At 40.8% G+C, this 16209-nt stretch overlaps 1 protein-coding gene across 1 annotated transcript; it reads right to left on the bottom strand.

The window, feature by feature from the left end:
* Positions 1-3378: 3378 nt before the first annotated feature.
* LOC119289577 (general transcription factor IIF subunit 1-like) lies at positions 3379-3958 on the bottom strand. The gene is made up of 3 exons (XM_037568875.1): positions 3899-3958; positions 3684-3812; positions 3379-3557 (listed from the first exon to the last, which is right to left on the bottom strand). The coding sequence occupies exons 1-3, from the start codon at positions 3923-3925 to the stop codon at positions 3381-3383; spliced, it is 333 nt and encodes a 110-aa protein (XP_037424772.1). The 5' UTR covers positions 3926-3958; the 3' UTR covers positions 3379-3380.
* Positions 3959-16209: the final 12251 nt, after the last annotated feature.

Below are 16209 nucleotides of genomic sequence, written 5' to 3'. Positions count from 1 at the left end.
TGGTCGCTACTCACTCTGACGGAGGCTAGGGAGCGTTTGTTTACTGTGTCTACCCGATGGGAGATGCTAGCACGGGATATTTTTAACCGGTTTGGATGACGGTCATGTAATAGGATAGGCATGTAGTGCTCCTATATTTTTATGCCAGCCGGTTGTGGCTTTGCCTTTTTTTTGTTTCGCTCTTGTGAGCATTTGTTTACTTCTTGTGTGAGACTTGGAGACTGATGCTGGATCTTTCTTTTATTAATAATATTAACCGTATGCATCTTTCTGATGTAGAGGCTGGGGTAAACCCCCTTTTCGAAAAAAAAAACAATGGGACAAAAAAACACGAATCTTGGCCTCACAAAACGGATGAAAGCCAATTGAATTTAGCCTGATGAAAATGAGCAAAACCGTATTCTTAAGGCAGTTGTGTTTTGCTAGAAGTTCGTTGTTTTACACTGCACATCAGCCACCGCGCACATTGCCCTGTCTCTCGATTTGCTCCACAGCCCTTGTGCACGTTAAATAGTATGGCAGCTCATTTACAGAGTACTAGAAACATATGCTGCGTCGTTCTACTTTTCTACCGTTTTTTTTGTTTGATTGTTAATTCATGAATAAATTGCTTGTTGTTTTATTTGCAGGGTTTTTCATGGCTCTTCTGTGTTTTAGCTTTCATAATTTTAGGGTGAGAACACCCTTTATTGCATTACAGGATATGTCTAGATGCTAAGACACGTCATCATTTACTTGTTAGTATATTACTGATTTTTTTTACAACTATTGTTCTTCACAAAAATAATATGTTAGCAGCACTGCCAAAAACATATTCAAAGTAGTGGTTGGCATCAAGCATGTCCCGGACCTGCAGGGTTAAACCATAGTACTGGATGGACATGATAACATTCATTTGCAAAACTAATTGAAAACTATGATACGCGTAAATGAGGCTTCTAATCATAGTATTCATCTACAACAATCATACAACTCTATGGTTTGACCAATCAATATTTCGTAATTTACCTTGGTCACATACAAATAATACAAAACACCAACAATAATGGTAAGAGGTAGTGAAAGCGAGAAATGCTTGAAAGTTGCAGCACTGCACCAAAGTATATAGCTTCTGGTTTTCAATATTGATCATTCATATGGGTAGTTAGAATTGAAATAGAAAGAACATATTTGAAATAAAAGCAATGGTTTGCACTGAATAACGACGGGAAAGGGAATGAATCACGTTTATAGCAGCCTCTAAGAGGAAGAGACATAAATGGGAGGATCAAGAGATAATAGTGCAAGTGATTGATCTCAGTTTTTATTTGAATGTAACATTACTGATGCATTAACAAGGCCTGATCAGTTGTGTAATAAGCGATCCGGTGACAATTAACCAAATTATCTTCATAGGAAAACCTAGTTATCGTCTTTTCTTATTGTTTTGGTGCCAATTAAATTCAGTTAGAGACCGTGCTCCTTAGGCTTGGAACCATATCCTAACTAATACTCCTTCCGTTCTAAAATATAGTACATACTTTGTTTTGAAAAGTCAACCATGCCAGTGTTTGACCAAGTGTTTTAAAAAAATCAACATCCACATGTATTGTTGTAGTTTACTTATTTAGTACTTCAGATATGGATAGTTTATTTTAGAAACTTGGTCAAATGGACATCTTTGACTTAAAAAAACTAATATGCACTGTACTGTGGAACAGAGGCAGCATAAAGCATGCCATGTATAAACTGCATGACAGAGTGAGGTTGTTAATCCACAAGCACGGAGACGGTACTTAAGCAGTGAAGCATGATGCTTTTAAATTGAAACCTTACACGGTGAGATAAAATCCCGGTATAATCTGCTACTTGTTTAGCACCGAAGCGATCGAAATTGAATTTGAATCAGACTGCCAAACAAACGATGGCAGAGGGAGAGGAAGGAGATATCAAGAATTGTACTGCAGACCTATGTTGTGTTGATGCAGGCCACCAAGTTCTGAAGACGATAGTCGTCCCTAGGCCCCGAGCGTCGAAGTCGTTGGACGTCAATTACCACACAAAAGAAGGGGAGAAAGATGGAGCGATGGGTGGGGTGTGCGGTGTGGTGGTGGACAGGCCCGTGCAGCCTTGTGGGTGGAGGAGGCGGTGTGGGATGGGCGCCCGTGCAACCGTGTGGTGCGGAGGCGGCGATGGACTGGCGGCGCCTGTGCAACCATATGATGCGGAGGAGCAGGTGATGGGCGGCTGCCTATGCAACCGTGTGGTGCGGAGGAGGCGGTGATGGCTCGGGCGTACCACCATAAGAGAAGGGGGGAAGATGGAGAGATGGGCGGGGCATGCGGCGTGGTGGTGGACTGATAGCGCCCATGCAGCCATGTGACACAGAGGAGGCGGTGATGGGCCAAGCTAGCGATGATCGTGCCGTTGTGCGATGATACATCACTTTTATAGGCATGGATATGGTTGGCCGCATCATTAATTTTCCTCGTACCACATGTACATGATGGACACGTAACCTTTTTTTTCTCGCAAAAAAGTAGTCGCTCTGATCTAAAATAAATGTTGTGGTTTTAGTACATGATCGACATGTAACCTTTTTTTTCTCGCAAAAAAGTAGTCGCTCTGATCTAAAATAAAAGTTGTGGTTTTAGTTCAAGGAGTAAGTGACACATAACATATAAGTGTTGTACACACGAAGTTAGGGTGTTACACAAATAATAAACAATATTTAATGTTAGATGGTTAGGAGGACATTGGTATCCCCTCCCACCAGAGTCCAGTCCCAGACTCCGACATTAGCGCTTGCACTTCCTTGATTTATTACAGGCCTTTCGTCGATGTGGGTTTAGTGGAAGGAGACGTTCCCATGAACTATTGGAAACTTCATCAATCTTAAGATGATGTGCCGACTCAGTCTCTCAGAAATACTCATAGGGGCAGGGTCTGCATTCATGCATTCATAGGGATGAGTGTATGCTCGTATATGTGAGAGAGTTCAATTGTACCGTGTTCAAGAAAAAACAATACCTACTTACCTAATAAAAACCATGATTTTTCCAAGAAAATCGAAGTGATTCTTCTAAGAAAATAAGAGACGTGGCTAGTTGACAATACCAGCCCCGGAGCGCTCACAACGCTTAATTTCGAGGGAGCTTAGATATTGTAGTGATGGCCACCCATTTACAGAGTACCACATACACCAAAAATCAACTGGAGCCTGAGCAACCTTGTAAAACTACCTCTCATTGAGCTCCAGAGTGGAGTCCACTTCTTTCTACTAGTGTACACCAAAAGTCCCTTAAAATCATCGTGCACGTTTATGTAGCACATCTCTACCCCCAAGTCCTGGACAGAAGGTTGATGCACCGAACCGATTCGAGGATGCTGCCGCCCGTTCTTCATAGCTCGCTTTTGCTGGACTTTGCAGGCTTCTTCTTCCCCTTCCACCAACTCTTCACCGCCTTGGACACCTTGCTCACATGCCCTTTCAGTTTCTTGCCGGTATCCTTGATCTGTTTCACCACCTGCTGCTTCAGGTCTTTCTTTTGCGGACCCTTGTTTTTCAGAATGTTTCCCTGGAAGGAGCAGAGGGAATACGATTAACCCTCAGCAGTTCAAACAAACATATTTCGCTTAGAAGTCACGGAGAACTGTGAGGAGCCAACCCTCGTAACATATTTGGGTAACCTATGGTAACATACCAAGTTCTTGGGTAAACTATCCTCGTCTTCATCGTCATCTTCATCATCCTCATCACCTTCAACGCCAAAGTTGTTCTTCATCAGATCGTCTCTGGAGTACATCTTCATGTTTGGGGCTCCCGGCATGCCCTGTCATCAACAATAGTGTAATGTAACATTTCTATCTTCGTATATTCTTGGATATAGTTACACATATCACAGCCAAAGTAACCTACCTCCATTGATCTCATTATCTTCTCCATCTCGGCATCTTTTGATGGTTTTGCAGCAAAGGGTTCTCCCGGTCCTGTAATTTTTAATATTGCGGTGTGTCAGAAATGCATGAAAATATCTGTCCCCAGAGCTTCGCATCCAGATACTTATTAGCAGCGGACAATTAACTGTTACAACTTACAAGCGGAGCATTCAGACAGGCATTATAATCAGGTCCTTAATCATGCCCTGGTTTTATGAAATACTTCCTCCATTCGAAAATAAGTGTCTCTAGTTTAGTATAACTTTGTACTAGAGTTAATACAAAATCGAGACACTTATTTTGAGACGGAGGGAGTATCTGCTTACATGGCTGAAGGTTTTATAAACTCCTTTTACTTCTAGGAAAGGTTTCTTTAGTCTATCCTATATGGAATTTGTATCAATGCGCATCAGCACGTAATAATTAAAGAAAAACTGAATTTACTACACAGCACACGTATCCAGGGCATGTTTATGTAGCACTTCATATTGGAATCACTAAAAGGACTTATATTTAGGAACGGAGGGAGTAGATTATATTCCGTTGTATGCATTTGTTGCGTACATGGTCTATGCTACATCCAACGAAGTACGAACCACTGTTTAAGATGGTGTGTATGTGGTTGGGGCGGGTGACTATGAGGTTTTTATCCAACATGGATGGCAGTATAATCTTCGGATCGGTCTACCACCTCCTTCGACATAGGTATAGTGCCAGTTATATGACTCTATTGTTGCTAATATGTCGTTTTTTATTTACTTGTGTTAGACAGTTGAAGTTTGGTTGTGTGCATCTTAATTATGCAGAGATCGGTTGTCGCTTGTCATGATATTGTACCCGCTCGTTGCTACATTTTGGATTAAGAAATCACGCCCTTTGTCCAAAAATAATTCTTCATTCGGATGATCGACGGTTTGCGACCCTTGAGACTCGACCGGGACAGCAGAGGCTCGACGCGGTAATAGCGGCGAGGCTGCGGTGCGCACGGGACATGGAGACGGGTCAGGGCTCTAGTGGTCATACATGTGGTGAGAGGACTGCGAATTTGACTCGAGATGACTACAAGCAATGGTGAAATTCCTTCAAGTTTCAGACAGGCATTCAAGGAAGAGCGGTGATGTTGAGTTCAGGTAACTCTTATGTGTGACACCCAATATGTGAGTTATTCACTTTCACGCAGATCAGTGATGGTTGTGTGATGGAGTTGACGGATACTCTGGAAGTTGGGAGTACAAACTAGAGTAACAAGGAACTTAATTTTGTTTGAGTGTTGACTGTGATCAAAAAAAGAAGGGACTACAAGTTGCGGGTGGAGTCATATGGAGTCTTTGGAGTAGCAGCGGTGCTCATGGGATAAGCTCAAGTTCAATGTACATGGAAGTTTGACGCATTGACAAATTCAGGATGGTGGAGAATATTCGACAAGGTGGAGTTTGTTAGAGTTGTGTCGAATATTGTGTACAAGGAAGGTTACAGTTGGACTTGTAGTAGTATTGTGTTTAGATAGGATATAGAGTCGTGTCCTAATAGGACACTCGTATCCTAGGCCTCTCATATATAGTGGGGTAGACACACGATGTAACCTATCCCAACATAATATGCGCGCAAGGGGGAGCCGGCGGCGTGTGCCGGCGCCCAGGTGGCCGGTGTGCGGTATTGTGACGGTGTCATGGGGAGGAGCACCCGTAGTTAGGCCCCAGGGATGTACCCATATCGGTGAACCTCGTTAACAAATCTCGGTGTCGTGCTCGTGTGGTTGCTTGGTCTGCGGATGATCGATGGTATGCCTCGGATTTATTCTAACAAAAGGTAGCCCGTTCTTTACATCAAAAAGAAAGGTGAAGGTAGTCGATCCCCTTCTCTTCCCTTGCTCTTACCAGTATCAATTTCCTCCAGTTGTATCGTGAATTCGTGATTAAAGTGCTTGGTGTGTAAAGATATGTGGAAGTGTAGAACCCATTATCTCGGGCGCATTGTATATATTAGGCAGAGCCTTGATGCACAAGTTATAGAGAGATCAAGAGAGAGATCGACCAGGAGGTCGTTACAGGAGATAAGAGAGAAGAAGAGATAGAATTTAGGTACAAGTTAAACAGCCTCTCCTATCTCCTATACAATTATTCTAACACTCCCCCTCAATCTAAACCTCAAGAAGCCTTGCCAAGGTTGAGATTGTATTTGAAATAGTCTAATCTTTTCTCAGTAAGAGGTTTTTTAAACCCGTCGGCAAGTTGATCCCCTGTGGGGATAAACCGAATTTCAAGCAGCTTTCGAGCTACTCTCTCTCTCACACACACACAAAATGAAAATCCACTTCAATATGTTGCACCAATATTGTCACACCATAACCTTGCATCCTTTGGAGCTTTAATTCCAAGCTCATAAAGTAATGTTTGTATCCACATCACTTCAGCTGTAGCATTTGCGAAAGACTTATATTCAGTCTCTGTACTTGACCTTGAGACGGTAGCTTGCTTTCTTGCGCTCCATGACACAAGATTTGATCCCAGAAACACAGCAAAACCACCAGTAGATCTTCTATCATCAGCACACCCTGCCCAGTCTGCATCAGAGTATGCAGTAACAAGCAAGGAAGAGGAGTTGACAATCTGAAGTCCAAGCCCTTGAGAATACTGGAGATACCTTAGAATTATTTTAACTGTTGTCCAATGAGTAGTTCTAGGAGCATGCAAATATTGACATACCTTGTTCGCTGAGTAAGAGATATCAGGACGTGTAATAAGTGTCAGATACTGCAAAGCACCTACAACACTTCTATAATTTGTTGCATCCTCTGGACCAAGAGCTTCTCCACTATGAACTGTAAGCTTTTCTGAGGTGGAAATTGGTGTGCTGACCGGTTTGCAATTCTCCAATCCCACTTTCTTTAGAACATCAGTTGTATATTTCTCTTGTGAAAGAAGTATGCCATCTTTGATTTGCTTTACCTCTATGCCAAGAAAATAGTGAAGATCACCTAGATCCTTGAGAGCAAATTCAAGTTTTAAATCCTTAAGCAAACAAGGAGTGGCCTCTTGACTTGAACTAGCAACAATTATATCATCAACATAAACAAGCACAAAAACAGTGATATTGCCTTTGCTATAAAAGAACAAGGATGTATCTGCCTTAGATGATGTAAACCCAAGATGTTGTAGCTGCATGCTCAACCTAGAATACCATGCTCTTGGAGCCCGCTTTAGACCATATAAGGCTTTATCCAACTTACATACATGATGTGGTGTGCTGTGATTTTCATAACCTGGTGGTTGCCGCATGAACACTTCTTCCTCAAGAACACCATGAAGAAATGCGTTCTGAACATCTAGCTGTCTTAAGCTCCAACCTCTGGAAATAGCAATGGACAAAACAAGACGAATAGTAGTTGATTTAACAACAGGGCTAAATATATCATCATAATCAATTCCAAACTTTTGCTTAAAACCCTTTGCAACCAACCTTGCCTTGTACCTGTCTATACTTCCATCAGATTTTCTTTTAATCTTGTATACCCACTTACAATCAATTACGTTAGCACCACGTTGCGGTGGTGCTAAATGCCAAGTCTGATTTTTTATAAGTGCATTATACTCATTATCCATGGCTTCCTTCCAATCCTTGTTAGCGAGAGCATCATGCCGATTGATAGGTTCACCAGTAGTGGCAAGAAAAGCATGCTTAGTTGGATTATACTTTATTGTACCATCACTGTATTGTTCTTCCTTGACAATACCTGACCGAGACCTTGTGTGTCGACGAGGAGGTTGCTGAAGAGGCAAAGAAGATCCCGGCTCAGAAGAATCTGTTTGATTTGGCGCAGAAGATCTAACCAGCTCCCGATCCAAGGACGATTGGCGTGCAAGTGCAGGCGATCCAGGCTCCCGATCCGAGGGAGATCCTCCTGACGCCTCGGGTGTACCGCAGTCGGCGGCTGGTGACGCGCTTCCTCCTGCGCCAGGGCTGGCAGGGTCCACCTCACGTGGCGACGCGTTTTTGCCCGCACCTGGGCTGGCGGGGTCCACCCCGCGTGGCGACGTGCTTTCGCCCGCGCCTGGGCTGGCGGGGTCCACCACACGTGGGTTGTTGGCCACCCCCGCGGCTGGACGGGCTGGCTCCGTACGTGCGTGGTTGGCTGCATGCGGGGAAAGGTGACCCGCCTCGGATCGCTCGCCGACGGAGACAGCGGGGCTGACACGGGAATCGGCATGGGATCACGCGCCACTACCAGGGGAATCAGCCTCAGAACCTATGCCCGCTTTGTCCAGATCTGTACACATAAAATGACGATCCAAATCTGCACAAACATCATTAGAACCACAATTTTCCATGGAATTTTCCACATGATCAGTTTTATGTAATTCACCCCGAAGGAGTGCTATTTCAGCACGGAGAAGAGCCCCTGCATTAGGATGAAGTTTTGCAAAGGGAAAAAGAGTTTCATCAAAAAGAACATCTCGAGAAATATAAATGCATCCAGTGGCTATTTCAAGGCATTTATACCCTTTGTGGAGATTACTATAGAAAATAAAGACACATTGGGTGGAGCGAAGCTCAAGTTTATGACGGTTGTAGGGACGAAGATTGGGATAGCATGCACACCCAAAAGTTCTAAGAGAGTTGTAGTCAGGTTTCTTATGACACAAACGTTCCAATGGAGTGGTATTGCCAATGACCTTACTAGTGAGACGATTAATAAGGTATGTGGTAGCGATGAACGCTTCATCCCAATACTTGAGAGGCATGGAACCATGAGCAAGAAGGGATAGACCAACTTCAACAACGTGGCGATGTTTCTGCTCAGCAGAGCCATTTTGTTGGTGCGCATGAGGACAAGAGACATGATGCTCAATATCTATGCTACAAAAGAAAGAATTTAGCTTCTCATATTCTCCTCCCCAGTCACTCTGTACTGTTAAGATTTTTCTATCAAGATGTCTTTCAACAAGCTTTTGGAATTCTTGGAAGACAGAAAAAACTTCAGATTTGTTCTTAGGCAAATAAATCCAAGTAAACTTGTTGTAGTCATCAATGAAACTGACATAATATTTGTTTTTTCCAAAAGAATCTCGGGCATGACCCCATACATCACTGGAAATAAGCTCTAAAGGAGCATGAGACACACTATTTGACTTGGGATAAGGAAGTTGACGACTTTTGGCACATTGACAAGCTTCACACACGGACTCACTAATTTGACTATCTGACAATGAGAGATTGCCTTTATTGACTACTTTCTTAACTATAATCGATGACGGATGTCCTAATGTTGATGCCACCTTGCCAAAGAGGGCCTGATGACGGAGTATACTGATACGTCTCCAACGTATCTATAATTTTTTATTGTTCCATGCTATTATATTACCCCTTTTGGATGTTTATGGGCTTTATTTTACACATTTATATCATTTTTGGGACTAACCTATTAACCGGAGGCCCAGCCCATATTGCTGTTTTATTGCCTGTTTCAGTATTTCAAAGAAAAGGAATATCAAACGGAGTCCAAATGGAATGAAACCTTCGGCAGCGTGATTTTTGGAAAGATTATGATCCAGGAGACTTGGAGTTGAAGAAAAGGAGGCGTCGAGGAAGCCACGAGACCCTGGGCGCACCCTACCCTCTCGTGGGCCCCTCGAGGCTCCACCAACCGACTTCTTTCGCCCATATAAGCCTACGTACCCTAAAAACATCGAATATCAAGATAGATCGGGAGTTCCGCCGCCGCAAGCCTCTGTAGCCACCAAAAACTTCTCGGGAGCCTGTTCCGGCACCCTGCCGGAGGGGGAACCCATCACCGGTGGCCATCTTCATCATCCCGGCCCTATCCATGACGAGGAGGGAGTAGTTCGCCCTCGGGGGTGAGGGTATGTACCATTAGCTATGTGTTTGATCTCTCTCTCTCTCTCGTGTTCTCTCTATGGCACGATCTTGATGTATCGCGAGCTTTGCTATTATAGTTGGATCTTATGATGTTTCTCCCCCTCTACTCTCTTGTGATGGATTGAGTTTTCCCTTTGAAGTTATCTTATTGGATTGAGTCTTTAATGATTTGAGAACACTTGATGTATGTCTTGCCGTGTTTATCTGTGGTGACAATGGGATATCACGTGCCACTTGATGTATGTTTTGGTGATCAACTTGCGGGTTCCGCCCATGAACCTATGCATAGAGGTTGGCACACGTTTTTGTCTTGACTCTCCGGTAGAAACTTTGGGGCACTCTTTGAAGTACTTTGTGTTGGTTGGATGAATCTGAGATTGTGTGATGCATATCGTATAATCATGCCCATGGATACTTGAGGTGACAATGGAGTATCTAGGTGACATTAGGGTTTTGGTTGATTTGTGTCTTAAGGTGTTATTCTAGTATGAACTCTATGATGGATTGAGTGGAAAGAATAGCTTTATGTTATTTTACTACGAACTCTTGAATAGATAGAACAGAAAGGATAACTTTGAGGTGGTTTCGTACCCTACCATAATCTCTTCGTTTGTTCTCCGCTATTAGTGGCTTTGGAGGGACTCTTTGTTGCATGTTGAGGGACTGTTATATGATCTATCTATGTTATTATTGTTGAGAGAACTTGCATTAGTGAAAGTATGAACCCTATGCCTTGTTTCCTACCATTGCAATACCGTTTACGCTCACTTTTATCATTAGTTACCTTGCTGTTTTTATATTTTCAGATTACAAATACCTTTATCTACTATCCATATTGCACTTGTATCACCATCTCTTCACCGAACTAGTGCACCTATACAATTTACCATTGTATTGGATGTGTTGGGGACACAAGAGACTCTTTGTTATTTGGTTGCAGGGTTGTTTGAGAGAGACCATATTCATCCTACGTCTCCCATGGATTGATAAACCTTAGGTCATCCACTTGAGGGAAATTTGCTACTGTCCTACAAACCTGTGCACTTGCAGGCCCAACAACGTCTACAAGAAGAAGGTTGTGTAGTAGACATCAAGCTTTTTTCTGGCGCCGTTGCCGGGGAGGCTAGGTTAGCGGAACTCACACCCCATCAACTAAGCTCTTTTCTGGCGCCGTTGCCAGGGAGGTGAGTGCTTGAAGGTATATCTTTAGATCTTGCAATCGAATCTTTTTGTTTCTTGTTTTATCACTAGTTTAGTTTATAAAATAAAACTACAAAAAAATGGAATTGAGTTTGCCTCTTACGCTTTGTCTTTTTAATATCTTTCGTGAGAATGGTAAAAAGGAAAATTGTGCTCAAGTGCTAGAAGAAGAAATCTATAGAATGTTTGATACTAAATCTTTGAATTATGAGCATGATTGCAATGTTGTTAGTATGAATTCCTTGAGTATCCATGATGCTAATGTTATGCAAAGCCACAAACTTGGGGAAGCTATGTTTGATGAATATGATATTTTTAGTCCCCCAAGTTTTGATGAGAATATTTATTATGATGAAAGCATGCCTCCTATTTATGATGATTATATTGATTAAAGTGGGTTTGGAAGATTGTCAACTTTAGGAAGTAGTGATCCCACTATTTTGGAGGATGTTGAATCTTACTGTGATGAACATGAAAGTGGATTTGGAAGAGTGTCAACTTTATTTAGTGATGATTCCACTATTTGGGAAGAGGTTCCAATTGATTATGAGAACAAAGTTGCTATCTATGGTGATTATTGTGATGACTTGTATGCTATTAAGAATAATGATAACCATGAAACTTGTCATCATGATATTAGTTTTCAATTGGATTATGCCTCACATGATAATTATTTTGTTGAGTTTGCTCCCATTACTATTCATGAGAAGAAATTTGCTTATGTGGAGAGTAGTAAATTTTCTATGCTTGTAGATCATGCAAAGAATGCTTTAGGTGCTGGTTATATTGTTGAATTCATTCATGATGCTACTGAAAATTATTATGAGGGAGGAATATATGCTTGTAGAATTGCAATAATGTCAAGTTTCCCCTCTATGTGTTGAAAATCTTGAAGCTATGCTTGTTTTACCTTGCTATGCTAGTTGATTATTGTTCCCATAAGTTGTTTTCTCACAAAATCCCTATGCACAGGAAGTGGGTTAGGCTTAAATGTGCTAGACATATGCTTCATGATGCTCCTGTTATGTTTCAATTCTTATCTTTTATGTGAGCATCATTGTCATCATCATGCCTAGCAAGAAAGGCATTAAAGAAAAGCGCTTGTTGGGAGACAACCCAATATTTACCATAATCATGTTTTTGTGTGTTCACATGATTATGCTACTGTAATAATCATGTTTTATAGCTTTTGTTTCAATAAAGTGCCAAGTAAGACCTTTACGATAGCTTATGGTGATAGTTGTGTTGATCCTGCTGAGAATCAAAAACTTTTGCACCCAGTAAATTAGTTTTGTTAATTCAAAGAAACGTGCTCTTGATCTGATTCTTTTTGCTCTGGATTGGTGCACTAATTTCTTAGTACTTCCTAATTTGGTAGGATTTTTGGAGTTCCAGAAGTATATGTTTGATACAGATTACTACAGACTGTTTTGTTTTTGACAGATTCTGTTTTCTATGTGTTGTTTGCTTATTTTGATGAATCTATGAGTAGTATCGGAGGGTATGAACCATAGATAAGTTGGAATACAGTAGATATTACATCAATATGAATCTAGAATGAGTTCATTACAGTACCTAAGTGGTGGTTTTATTTTCTTATACTAACGGAGCTTACGAGTTTTCTGTTGAGTTTTTAGTTGTGAAGCTTTGGGTAAAGATTCGATGGACTATGGAATAAGGAGTGGCAAGAGCCTAAGCTTGGGGATTCCCAAGTCACCCCAAGGTAATATTCAAGGACAACCAAGAGCCTAAGCTTGGGGATGCCCCGGAAGGCATCCCCTTTTTCGTCCTTGTTCATCGGTAACTTACTTGGAGCTATATTTTTATTCGCCACATGATATGTGTTTTGCTTGGAGCATCATTTTATTTTGTTAGTATCTGCTTGCTGTTATTTAGAATAATGTTTTGCATCTTTAGTTTTCAATAAAAATGTCAAGGATAGCCTTTACCATGCTTATTTTGCTAGTATACATGTTGCTGTTTGAAAACAGAAAGTTTACTGCTGTTGCAAAAATTCCCTAGAAAATTAAGAGAATTGTATAATGTTGAAACTTTTTGCATATTGAGCTCTAATAAATCTTCTACAGCATAGTATTTTTCTCATAATTTTTGGAGTTAGGGAAGTATGATGAATCTTGCATTCTTTACAGATTGTACTGTTTTGGCAGATTGCTGTTATGTTTGCATTGTTTGCATATGTTTGCTTGTTTAATGATTCTATTTGAGGATAGCAGTGTTAAATATGCAGAGGAATTCAGTATGCAATGTTGAATAATAATTTTAGTGATTTGTTACAGTAGAAAATGATAAGGTTTTGCATTGGTTTATACTAACCTATTTCACGAGTTCTTGTTGAGTTTGTTGTGGATGAAGCTTTTGAGAAATAGAGAAACCATGATATGAGAGGAATTAAGGAGACACAAAAGTTCAAGCTTCCGGATGCCCAAGGCACCCCAAAATAATATTTCAAGAAGTCTCAAGCATCTAAGCTTGGGGATGCCCCGGTAGGCATCCCACCTTTCTTCTTCAACAATTATCGGCTAGTATCGGTTGAGCCTAAGTTTTTGCTTCTTCACATGAGTTGTGCTATCCTTGCAATGTCATTTTATTTTGTTTTGCTTGCTGTTTGAATACAATACCAAGATCTGAAATTCTTTAATTTTAGAGAGTCTTCACATAGTTGCACAATTATTCGACTACTCAGTGATCTTCACTTATATCTTTCGGAGTAGTTTGTCATTTGCTCTAGTGCTTCACTTATATCTTTTAGAGCACGGCGGTGGTTATATTTTGTAGCAATTGCTAGTATCTCATGCTTCACTTATATTATTTTGAGAGCCTTTTAGAACAGCATGGTATTTGCTATGGTTATAAAATTGGTCCTAGAATGGTAGGCATCAGAGTTGGGTATAATAAAAACTATCATAGGAAGTGAATTGGATGCTATGATCAATTTGATACTTGATAATTGTTTTGAGATATGGAGGTAGTGATATTAAAGTCATGCTAGTTGGGTGATTATGAATTTAAATAATGCTTGTGTTGAAGTTAGCAAGTCTCGTAGCATGCACGTATGGTTAAAGTTGTGTAACAAATTTGAAACATGAAGTGTACCTGGCTTGTGCATCCTTATGAGTGGCGGTCCGGGACGAGCAATGGTCTTTTCCTACCAATCTATCCTCCTAGGAGCATGCGCGTAGTGCTTGATATTTGATGACTTCTAAATTTTTGCAATAAGTATATGAGTTCTTTTGACTAATGTTGAGTCCATGGATTATACACACTTTTACCTTTCCGCCATTTCTAGCCTCTTCGGTACCGTGCATTGCCCTTTCTCACCTTGAGAGTTGGTGCAAACTTCGCCGGTGCATCCAAACCCCGTGATACGATACACTCTATCACACATAAACCTCCTTATATCTTCCTCAAAACAGCCACCATACCTACCTATTATGGCATTTCCATAGCCATTCCGAGATATATTGCCATGCAACTTTCCACCGTTCCGTTCATCATCATCATGACATACTTTACTTTTGTCATATTGCCATTGCATGATCATGTAGTTGACATCTATTTGTGGCAAAGCCACCATGCATAATTTTTCATACATGTCACTCTTGATTCATTGCACCATCCCGGTACACCGCCTGAGGCATTCATATAGAGTCATATCTTGTTCTAGTTTCGAGTTGTAATTCATATGTTGTAATCAATAGAAGTGTGATGATCATCATTATTAGAGCATTTCCCAAAACGAAAAAAAAGAAAGGGCAAAAGAAAAAAAAGAAAGGCCAAAGAAAAAAAAAAGAAAAAGAAAAAGAATAAAAAATAAAAGGGGCAATGTTACTATCTCTTTTTCCACACTTGTGCTTCAAAGTAGCACCCTGTTCTTCATGTAGTGAGTCTCATATATTGTGCTTCAAAGTAGCACCATGTTTTTCATATAGTGAGTCTCATAAGTTGTCTTTTTCATACTAGTGGGAATTTTTCATTATAGAACTTGGCTTGTATATTCCTACAATGGGCTTCCTCAAATGCCCTAGGTCTTCGTGAGCAAGCAAGTTGGATGCACACCCACTAGTTTTCTTTGGTTGAGCATTCATTTATAGCTCTAGTGCATCCGTTGCATGGCAATCCCTACTCCTCATGTTGACATCAATTGATGGGCATGTCCATAGCCCGTTGATTATCCTCGTCAATGTGAGACTTTCTCCTTTTTTTTGTCTTCTCCACACAATCCCCATCATCATATTCTATTCCACCCATAGTGCTATATTCATGGCTCACGCTCATGTATTGCGTGAAGGTTGAAAAACTTTGAGATTATTTAAGTATGAAACAATTTGCTTGGCTTGTCATCGGGGGTATAGAAGTTGGGAACATCATTGTGTGACGAAAATGAAGCATAGCCTAACTATATGATTTTGTAGGGATGAACTTTCTTTTGCCATGTTATTTTGAGAAGACATGATTACTTTGATTAGTATGCTTGAAGTGTTACTATTTCTTTTATCAATATGAACTTTTATTTTGAATCATTTGGATCTGAACATTCATGCCACAATAAAGAAAATTACAGTGAGAATTATGCTAGGTAGTGCTACGTCTTGAGCTTGCGTTGGTTTTCCTTGAAGAGGAAAGGGTGATGCAGCAATAGTAGCGTAAGTATTTCCCTCAGTTTTTGAGAACCAAGGTATCAATCCAGTAGGAGGCTCCTCAAAAGTCCCACGCACCTACACAAACAAACAAAGAACTCACAAACAATGCAATAAAGGGGTTGTCAATCCCTTCACAGCCACTTGCGAAAGTGAGATCTAATAGAGATAGTATGATAAGATAAATATATTTTTGGTATTTTATAATATAGATGCAAAAAGTAAAGATGCAAATAAAAGTAGATTGGAAGCAAATATGATAAGAGATAGACCCGGGGGGCATAGGTTTCACTAGTGGCTTCTCTCAAGATAGCATAAGTATTACGGTGGGTGAAAAAATTACTGTCGAGCAATTGATAGAAAAGCGAATAGTTATGAGATTATCTAGGCATGATCATGTATATAGGCATCACGTCTGTGACAAGTAGACCGACTCCTGCCTGCATCTACTACTATTACTCCACACATCGACCGACTCCTGCCTGCATCTATAGTATTAAGTTCATAAAGAACAGAGTAACGCATTAAGCAAGATGACATGATGTAGAGGGATAAA

Source organism: Triticum dicoccoides, chromosome 4A (assembly GCF_002162155.2).
Source record: "Triticum dicoccoides isolate Atlit2015 ecotype Zavitan chromosome 4A, WEW_v2.0, whole genome shotgun sequence".
NCBI lineage: Eukaryota > Viridiplantae > Streptophyta > Magnoliopsida > Poales > Poaceae > Triticum > Triticum dicoccoides.
Note: the sequence above shows the minus strand (reverse complement) of the source record. Positions and strands in the feature narration are given on the sequence as shown.

Coding starts and splice junctions, on each gene's coding strand:
- LOC119289577 (XM_037568875.1), bottom strand. CDS start 3,925: ATGGAGAAGATAATGAGATCAATGGAG. Junction 3,813..3,898: donor AGATAATGAGATCAATGGAG/GTAGGTTACTTT, acceptor TGTTGATGACAG/GGCATGCCGGGAGCCCCAAA. Junction 3,558..3,683: donor ATAGTTTACCCAAGAACTTG/GTATGTTACCAT, acceptor TGCTCCTTCCAG/GGAAACATTCTGAAAAACAA.